At 42.6% G+C, this 8892-nt stretch overlaps 1 protein-coding gene across 2 annotated transcripts; it reads left to right on the forward strand.

Moving 5' to 3' along the window:
* The first annotated feature begins 2683 nt into the window (after positions 1-2683).
* Positions 2684-5830, forward strand: si:dkey-242g16.2 (uncharacterized protein LOC336380 homolog). Of its 2 annotated transcripts, none has more exons than XM_021602558.2 (3): positions 2684-2893; positions 4000-4077; positions 4191-5830. In XM_021602558.2, the coding sequence occupies exons 2-3, from the start codon at positions 4064-4066 to the stop codon at positions 5203-5205; spliced, it is 1029 nt and encodes a 342-aa protein (XP_021458233.2). In that variant the 5' UTR covers positions 2684-2893; positions 4000-4063; the 3' UTR covers positions 5206-5830. The 2 variants fall into 2 exon arrangements, with proteins under 2 accessions (XP_021458233.2, XP_021458232.2); XM_021602557.2 differs by having other exon boundaries at positions 2690-2961.
* Positions 5831-8892: the final 3062 nt, after the last annotated feature.

An 8892-nucleotide genomic window follows, 5' to 3' on the forward strand; every position in this document is an offset into this window, starting at 1 on the left:
GTAAACCTCACATAGCAAATAAGCCATTCATTTTTTTGCTGACCAAATTTGACACTTTCTCATTGACCTCCAAAAACAAATCCTTGCTTGGTGGGTGAAATGTTGGGGTGCCCTTGTTGCTGGGGATTGGAAGTGTCCAGTGTAAGAGAGGCAGGTTGAGGTGGCCAGAGTCAGAGTAGTGCAGAAGGTGTAGTATGCTGAGGCAGGGATCCAGAGAGGATCCCTGTGACTAGCAGATCTGTGCTAGCACAGAGGGCTAGGCCAACGAGTGATATATGCTTCAGTAAGGTTGGCTTCTTAGCGTTCATAGCAATGGTTATCAACTGTGCCGCAAAAATGGAACTTAATCATAGAAAATAGATGTAGGCAGCTGCAGAGAAGTGTTTGGGTATACGAGATTTGACTTCAGAAGAGTTACAGGGTGTGTTGAGTGTTGGTGTCCGGTCCTCTCATGCCGTTGGCATGGTGCAGGAGCAGATAGACAGTACAGTGCAGCCGTCTTCAACGACCTGGCCAAGACTTTCGACTCTGTCAACCACCATATTCTTATCGTCAGACTCAGTAGCCTCGGTTTTTCTAATGACTGCCTTGCCTGGTTCACCAACTACTTTGCAGACAAAGTTCAGTGTGTCAAATCGGAGGGCAGGTTGTCCGGTCCTCTGGCAGGCTCTATGGGGGTACCACAGGGTTCAATTCTCAGGCCGACTCTTTTCTCTGTATATATCAATGATGTTGCTCTTGCTGCTGGCGATTCCCTGATCCACCTCTACGCAGACGACACCATTCTGTATACTACTGGCCCTTCCTTGGACACTGTGCTATCTAACCTCCAAACAAGCTTCAATGCCCCACAACACTCCTTCCGTGGCCTCCAACTGCTCTTAAACGCTAGTAAAACCAAATGCATGCTTTTCAACCGTTCGCTGCCTGCACCCGCACGCCCGACTAGCATCACCACCCTGGATGGTTCCGACCTAGAATATGTAGACATCTATAAGTACCTAGGTGTCTGGTTAGACTGTAAACTCTCCTTCCAGACTCATATCAAACATCTCCAATCCAAAATCAAATCTAGAGTCGGCCTTCTTTTTTGCAACAAAGCCTCCTACACTCACGCAGCCAAACTTACCCTAGTAAAACTGACTATCCTACCGATCCTCGACTTCGGCGATGTCATCTACAAAATAGCTTCCAACACTCTACTCAGCAAACTAGATGCAGTTTATCACAGTGCCATCCGTTTTGTTACTAAAGCACCTTATACCACCCACCACTGCGACCTGTATGCTCTAGTCGGCTGGCTCTCGCTACATATTCGTCACCAGACCCACTTGCTCCAGGTCACCTACAAGTCCATACTAGGTAAAGCTCCGCCTTATCTCAGTTCACTGGTCACGATGGCAACACCCACCCGTAGCACGCGCTCCAGCAGGTGTATCTCACTGATCATCCCTAAAGCCAACACCTCATTTGGCCGCCTTTCCTTCCAGTTCTCTGCTGCCTGTGACTGGAACGATTTGCAAAAATTGCTGAAGTTGGAGACTTTTATTTCCCTCACCAACTTTAAACATCTGCTATCTGAGCAGCTAACTGATCGCTGCAGCTGTACATAGTCCATCTGTAAATAGCCCACCCAATTTACCTACCGCATCCCCATACTGTTTTTATTTATTTACTTTTCTGCTCTTTTGCACACCAGTATCTCTACTTGCACATGTTCATCTGATCATTTATCACTCCAGTGTTAATCTGCTAAATTGTAATTATTCGCCTACCTCCTCATGCCTTTTGCACACAATGGATATAGACTCTCTTTTTTCTACTGTGTTATTGACTTGTTTATTGTTTACTCCATGTGTTGTCTGTTCACAGTGCTATGCTTTATCTTGGCCAAGTCGCAGTTGTAAATGAGAACTTGTTCTCAACTAGCCTACCTGGTTAAATAAATATAGGTTCAAAGTAGTGGAATGGGGTAGTGGATTTAGGGAGTCTAGGGTTTGGATTTGGAGTCTAGGGTTAGTTGGAACTGTATTTTTTTATTTGTATTATTTAAAAAAAAATGTTTTATTGTGTGTGACTTTTTTTCCGTTTTGTATGTCAAAGTTTAAATTATAGTCCAGTTGGGGGTGGTAATGCAACATGTTGGATGCCAACTGCCGTTAAACCCCAAAGAAGAAGAATGCCCTGGTATGTAGGGGATCTTGTTTCTGACATTTATTTTTGCCTGCTAGCTGCAACCTGGACTCATGGATGGACATAACATAGTAAATGTAAATATGTGTGTAGTCCAATTATATTATTATATATTTGTTGATGTTCATCATCCATTTCATGTAATATGTTACAAATTACAATTTGTTGTGACTAACGTTAACTAGGTGTCTAACGTTAGGGTTAATGTTAGAGTTAGGGGAAGGGTTAGCTAACACACTAAGTAAGTAGTGAAAAGTAGTAAGTAGTTGCAACATGTCTAAATAGCTCAAATGCTGCAGTTGTCCTTCATTAGATTCAATATGCGTGTTACACGTAATGTACGTTCACGTTATGGAACCATACCAAACATAACATATTTTATTTGATTGTCTCGGATTTACATTTAGCCCATTATGTTACGTCTAGTCTATTAGACCAGTCTGCTACATTAGATTAATTTGATCATGCCACACTTCATTCATACAGGAAGCTCCGTTTGACGAAGGTGGAGACAGGGGACATTTGATTGGTTAAACCACACGGTTCACGTGAAGACTCAACTGCTGGGGGCGCGACTCACGAGTAGGATCTCATTAAATACCCCTTGGATGTCTTGAGAGAACATTCACTTGAGCCGTCGAAAGGGTTGATACTGTAACAACGTTTAGAATGGAAACAACTGGGAGGTGATATTACGAAGGTATTCAGTGTGTTTATTCTCTGTTCTTCAAGCCAATTACAGATGGACTTTATTAGAGTGAATATTCCGTAAGTAACCTACGCTTATTCTTATTTTTTACGTTTATTTTGGCAGGTTTTCACAAATTAGGGCTACTTCGAATGAAATGTGTTTGTCCATGTGTTTAGTTTTTATAGCTCGTTAACTGGGTCGTTCTACGAAAAGTGGCTTTCCTGTCCCACAAGAAGTGTTTGACTGACACAATGTTTTTTTTTGTTTAAATTGAAGTGTTAAGTTAAATTACAAACAATTTTATTTATGTTGTAGAACAGGATCAGTAGCATTAAATTGGCTAATCTCTGGGGTCATGAGTTGAGGTCTAGAGAAAAAAAAAATCTTTAAATGTAAAAATGTTTCTCTTTAAATGTCATAATACAGAAGTAATTAGCTTTTATTTAGTTGACTACTTAACTATTACTAATGTAAAATCATTTCAGGGAATAGCTGCCTCAATTCCATATCACTAATGTTAGCAGCCTTTTTTTTTAATTAAAAAAACGAAAGTAAATTCAACATCCCTTACAACTTTTTCCTGGGTCAAATGTTCATTGGAGGCAGGGCCATTTTTTTAATTTTTTTTTAAAGCACATCGTAGGTGTGCGTTCTAGAAATTTGGTCATTTCATGCAAGGCCTTAAGATGTGTCAGTGGTTTAATAGTCAGGGGAAAGGACATTTTAATTGATAAAATCATATGATTAAGTGATTTTATTTACATTTTAAGAATTTTGGTTCAAGCTACAATGGGTGCCATTTTAGCTATGCATCTTGTCTGCAGATTTGTCACAGTCACTGGTGTTTATAGTGTTACCTTCACTGGTGTTACACTAACTTTACACATGCCTATTTTTAAAGTAAGTTATTACTAATCAAAACGGCTTCTTAAAATGTATGCTACATCCTAAACTTCCATAGTGGAGTTTGGGTTTTAATCATCTCAGAAACTCAAATGTAATCTTGTATAAGTGTGTCAGATGCTCATTCCGGTTATTTCTGTCTGTCCATGACATTAGGGTTTTAAGTATCATTATAGATTGAGTATTACATTTGGTGTTTTTCTTGTTCACAGATATCATTCTGGTCTTTGCTAGAACATATTGTTAGCTCTGCTCCATACAACATCCAGTCTGAGAATGAGCTGTACACAGTAAGTGTTCACTAATCCATTGGATCTCACCAACACATTTGTAGATGTTATATATTTTTTTGGGGGGGGGGGATGCATCCCCATTTCTCAACATTTTCTCCTTCCATCCTCAGAGTGCTTCATGTGTTTGTCGGCCACTCCATACCCCAGCAGTCTGCCATGCCAGTGGACCTCGCCATGCAACTGTGCCAGAGCCTGCCCCTCTGTCGTCTACAGGGTGTGTCCCCGCTGAAGATCCTGAGACCTCACCTTCACACCAGAGACTACCGGTCTCCCAGAGCCAGCCTTCACACTGCTGCGCCGCACTCCTCATCCTCATCCTCCTCCTCCCCAGAGCGGTCTGAGACCAAGAGCTGTGTGCGTAGGAGCAGTGCCAACCCTAAGAAGAAGCGTGTAGTGTTTGCTGATACTAAGGGGCTGTCTCTCACTGCAGTGCGACTATATATCCCAGACAACTCCTTTTCCACGACCCAGAGGGCTGACTCTTCTTCCCTCTCTAACACCTCCTCCCCTCCTATCAGACCGCAGGGCCTGTGGCCGGGTCCTGCCGGTGGGAAGCAGCAGCTCTTGAGATTAAGTCTGGCCTTCCCCCAACCCATGGCAGACTTCAAGACCTTCCAAGCCCGCCTGCAGGAGGTCCTGGTGCAGCTGGAGAGCTGCAGTGTGACTGAGCGATCACTGAGTGGCACCGTGCGTGTCTGCAATGTCAGCTTTGAGAAGGCTGTGTACGTGCGAGTAACCTTTGACTCGTGGCGAAGCCACCAGGACATCCCCTGTTCCTACCTGCAGCAGCGCTACGGGGCCACTGAGACTGACGTGTTTGCCTTTGATGTTCCCCTCCCCCAAAACCTGGATCCAAGCAAGCGTCTGGAGTTCTGTGTGTTGTTCCGGCCAGGCAGCGGGGCCGCGCTGCGTTGGGACAACAACGGGGGACAGAACTACTGTGTGTGTGTAGAGCCTGAGGGGGCTGGGTATAGTAAAGCCCCGGTACAGCGCCGCAACACCACTCCCCACTCCCTCCAACGTCCCCCCTCATGGCCAAGGAGTGGGGGAACCAGCCTGAAGAGCCCCCTTTACACTGAACTCTCCCACCCCTCAGAAGCCTTCATCAGCCAGAGTTCAGGGTGACTGGATAACTGTCACTTTCTGGTAGAGTGAACTCTCCCTAGTTGGGTCAGGAAGCGAGCCAGCCTTGCCACTTCTGATTCATTCAGGTGTGGATCTAAGTAGCTGTCTCAACTGCCAGCTGGGCAATCTGTTGCTTAGAAAATGTGCAATGTTAAACCTGATTTTAATCTTGAGCGAGGAAGTGACTCATTGAATTGACTGTTAAAATGGAATGACCCCACCTGATGGTAGAGGTTAGGAGGACTACAATGTGTTCCTTTGTAGTGGCCCTTAACGTCCACGGCTCATCTGGGCCCCAACTAATGTGAAATTGATTTGCACCATTGTATTTCTTACAGAATATAGTCCTGTGTTACTTTTTTTTTTACCCATTTCAGTGGGTGAGTTTCCCAGCACCAAGATCACATAATAAGTTATTATTTTAGTGTATCTAGGCTTCTGGGAAACGTCCAGAGGTTTTTGTTTCTAGGTGTATATGATGCACTAATTGTACAAACTCAATGCCCTCCCACTGAGGCTGGATGCTCTTTATAACTGCCATGCAGACTCCAACTTCAGCCACCCTGACTGGTCTTTGAACAAATGTAATATGTGCTTTGAGTTTTTATTAAACATTTGAAAATAATATTAAGTTCTCATTCTAGTCCTTGCACATATCACTTGTCAACTGCTAAATTTGAATTACTTTGCCACTACGGCTGATTTTTATTGCCTCCCTCCTTACTTCATTTGCACACACTGTACACAGATTTTCTAGTGTTATTGACGTTTGTTTGTAATTGTTTTTGTCGCTCTGCTTCTTCTTGGCCAGGTCGCAGTTGTAAATGAGAACTTGTTCTCAACTGGCCTGCCTGGTTAAATGAAGGTGAAGTAAATAAATTCTAACTTTATGGATAGCTAAACAGACAACATACCACCCTCCAGTTTCCTATACTATTTATTAGATGTCTAAGCTAACCCCTACTATAAGCACGTATACCAAAATGAGCAACTCAAATGAGCCTACTTTGACAAATGTGGATGGAATCGTTGGCAATTCTTTCTGTCACATGAATGGAATGCAGTAGGAACAGGATTTTGTCCAAAGCCGATAAACAGCAGCGTTTTAAAACTAATCAAGCTTTTTAAGTTTTAAAGGGGGTAACATTAAAGTATTAGAACATGAAGGACAAACAATACGGCATCAATACACTATCAAACATGTATCAGTCTTTCCACAACAGAGCCATCCTTATGTGTGAGGGTGTGTGCATGATAGTGTAAATGTCCGTTTCCTTTTTCATGATCACAATCTTGTGAAATCCAAACCCTCCAAGATGTTCCCAAATAGCTGTCCCTCAATCATTCCAGACCCCTCCCACCCCCCCAGAAGAAATATACAATTAATGCCATTCCCCACCCCCAAGAACCCCAAACTAAAAAGGAAACGACAATGTAAAACAAAATACATTTAAAATCAAGGACAACAAATCATAACAGCAATGCCAACTGTATATGTTTGTGTGCACGTCTGGCACTATTACATGTGTGTTCTTGTATGTGTTTATTTGAAAGAGTGTGTGTGTGTATATGCATGTGTACAAACACCTGCACGGCATCAGCCTCAGGCAAACCGACATTAGTTGTAGAAACACTGCCACTTAGTGTCATTAAAATGTGCTTTTGTTTTATTTAGACTTTTTTTTCCCCTTGATCTTTTGACCATCATTCTCTCTCACACAGCAACTCCACTCCCACTTGTCTCCAATTCCACATACCTTCCCTCAGCCCATCCCATCTATCTCTGCTGGGACACCCACTTTGTGTTTCTACGCAACACATATCTTTCAACTGTGCTATGATTAACGTACAATTTAAATCTATCTAATCAAATAGAATCTACAGATTGCGTGTTGAAGAAATACTTTTAGGAAGAGTATTAGTAATTGACTGACCTGGTCTCTCCAGATCTCCTAACAGTACTATTTCTAGGATCAATTTTAGATCAATGATATGCATTTTCAGCCATTCCTGAACCAGAAACAGGCTACCTGAGGGCAATATCAAAATAAATGGTCTATTGATTCTGTATCCTCACAAAATCTGCAGAGCTTCGATGATTTTATGTCCCAAATATTCAACATTTTGTTGGTGGCAAGGATTCTATATAATTTTAGCTGAAAATCACAAAGTCTTGAATCTTGCGTTGTTTAATATATCAACTCATACACCCTGTACCATGGAATCGGTACATCAAAAATCTCTTCCCAACTATTTTGCAATCTGTATGGCACAGTTGTCAACATCCTAACTAATCATGCTTTTGAGTTGTGTCCACATTAGTATATAAGTCAGGTGTGCAGTTTGCTCATGCTTCCACTACCGAACACTATCTAAAGGCTTGATATTGCGCTCTACATCAACAAGTCTCAGATTTCCCTGGGTGTCTTCCTATCTGCCACATCATGCATTCCAAACAGCCTATGTCAATGGATGTTCTGGGTGTAGGAGTGATACAATGGCATGCCTCCACATGAGCCACCTTGACTGACACGCCCAACTATCTGCAGTACTGTTGGGTAATGCTGTAGAGCCTCCGGCAACGTGAACATCAGCTCACTTGGGCGGTAGAAACACAGCAAATGGTTTGTTACCATGGCAGCATTGGAGCCTGTGTTTGTTTACATGCTAGGGTGGAGTCACCATGTGTTCGGAATAGAGAGTGATGTGAGTCTGCTTTCATTTGTTCTCTCTTACCCCCCCCCCCAGGACTAAAATGTCCTTGGACATAAGATGTTGTGAATTGTTCCAGGTAGATAGGTCAGCCTGAAACTAGTGTGTGGATCTCACACTGTATGGTCATCATGAAAGGGGATGCCATGTGTCATGACCCCTCCCCACAAAACATAAACATGATAGTTCTCTATTTCAAATACAACTCAAAAGGCAGCATGTGTCCACTATTGTATGTTCTGACCAGCATGGACTTGGAGCATTTCATATTATTCTGTATGTATATCCGAGACACTCCATTTAGTATGATATGTGTTTCGTATTGTATGTATTCATTTGTGGATATCCATCAGCCATTTCGTATGATATGTTGCAAATTTGCAAAACGTACAATATTTTATGACTTGGCGAAACCTACTATATGTTATGAATTTGCAAAATGTATGATATGTTACAAATTCTAGCTAGCTGGCAAATGTTAGCTTGGCTAGGGGTTAAGTTTAGGAGTTAGGTTAAATGGTTAGGGGAAGAGTTAGCAAAGTAACTAAAAGTAGTAAGTAGTTGAAAAGTTGCTAAAATGGTAAAGTTGTCAGTGGGCCTCCCGAGTGACACAGCGGTCTAAGGCACTGCATCGCAGTGCCATCACTACAGACCCGGGTTTGATCCCGGGCTGTGTCGGAGAGAACCATGAGGGGGTACACAATTGGCCCAGTTGTCCGTGCTGAGATTCGAACTTGTGTTGTATTTTCCCACCCATCCACCTCGACCAATCACCCCACTAGATTTTGCTTTAAGGTAACCATCTGTCTTATGTAACCAAACATAACATACAGGTATCATACTAATTTGAGAGTCCTGGATTTACATTTACTGTGTTACGTCTGACGTCTGAGACCAGGCTGTTCTGGCAGGCTGGTACAGGTAGGCCTACATGTTGTGGAATGTTCCAAGTTCCAACCTCACAATGAAACGGCA

Source organism: Oncorhynchus mykiss, chromosome 5, assembly GCF_013265735.2.
Source record: "Oncorhynchus mykiss isolate Arlee chromosome 5, USDA_OmykA_1.1, whole genome shotgun sequence".
In the NCBI taxonomy this organism is placed as follows: Eukaryota; Metazoa; Chordata; class Actinopteri; order Salmoniformes; family Salmonidae; genus Oncorhynchus; species Oncorhynchus mykiss.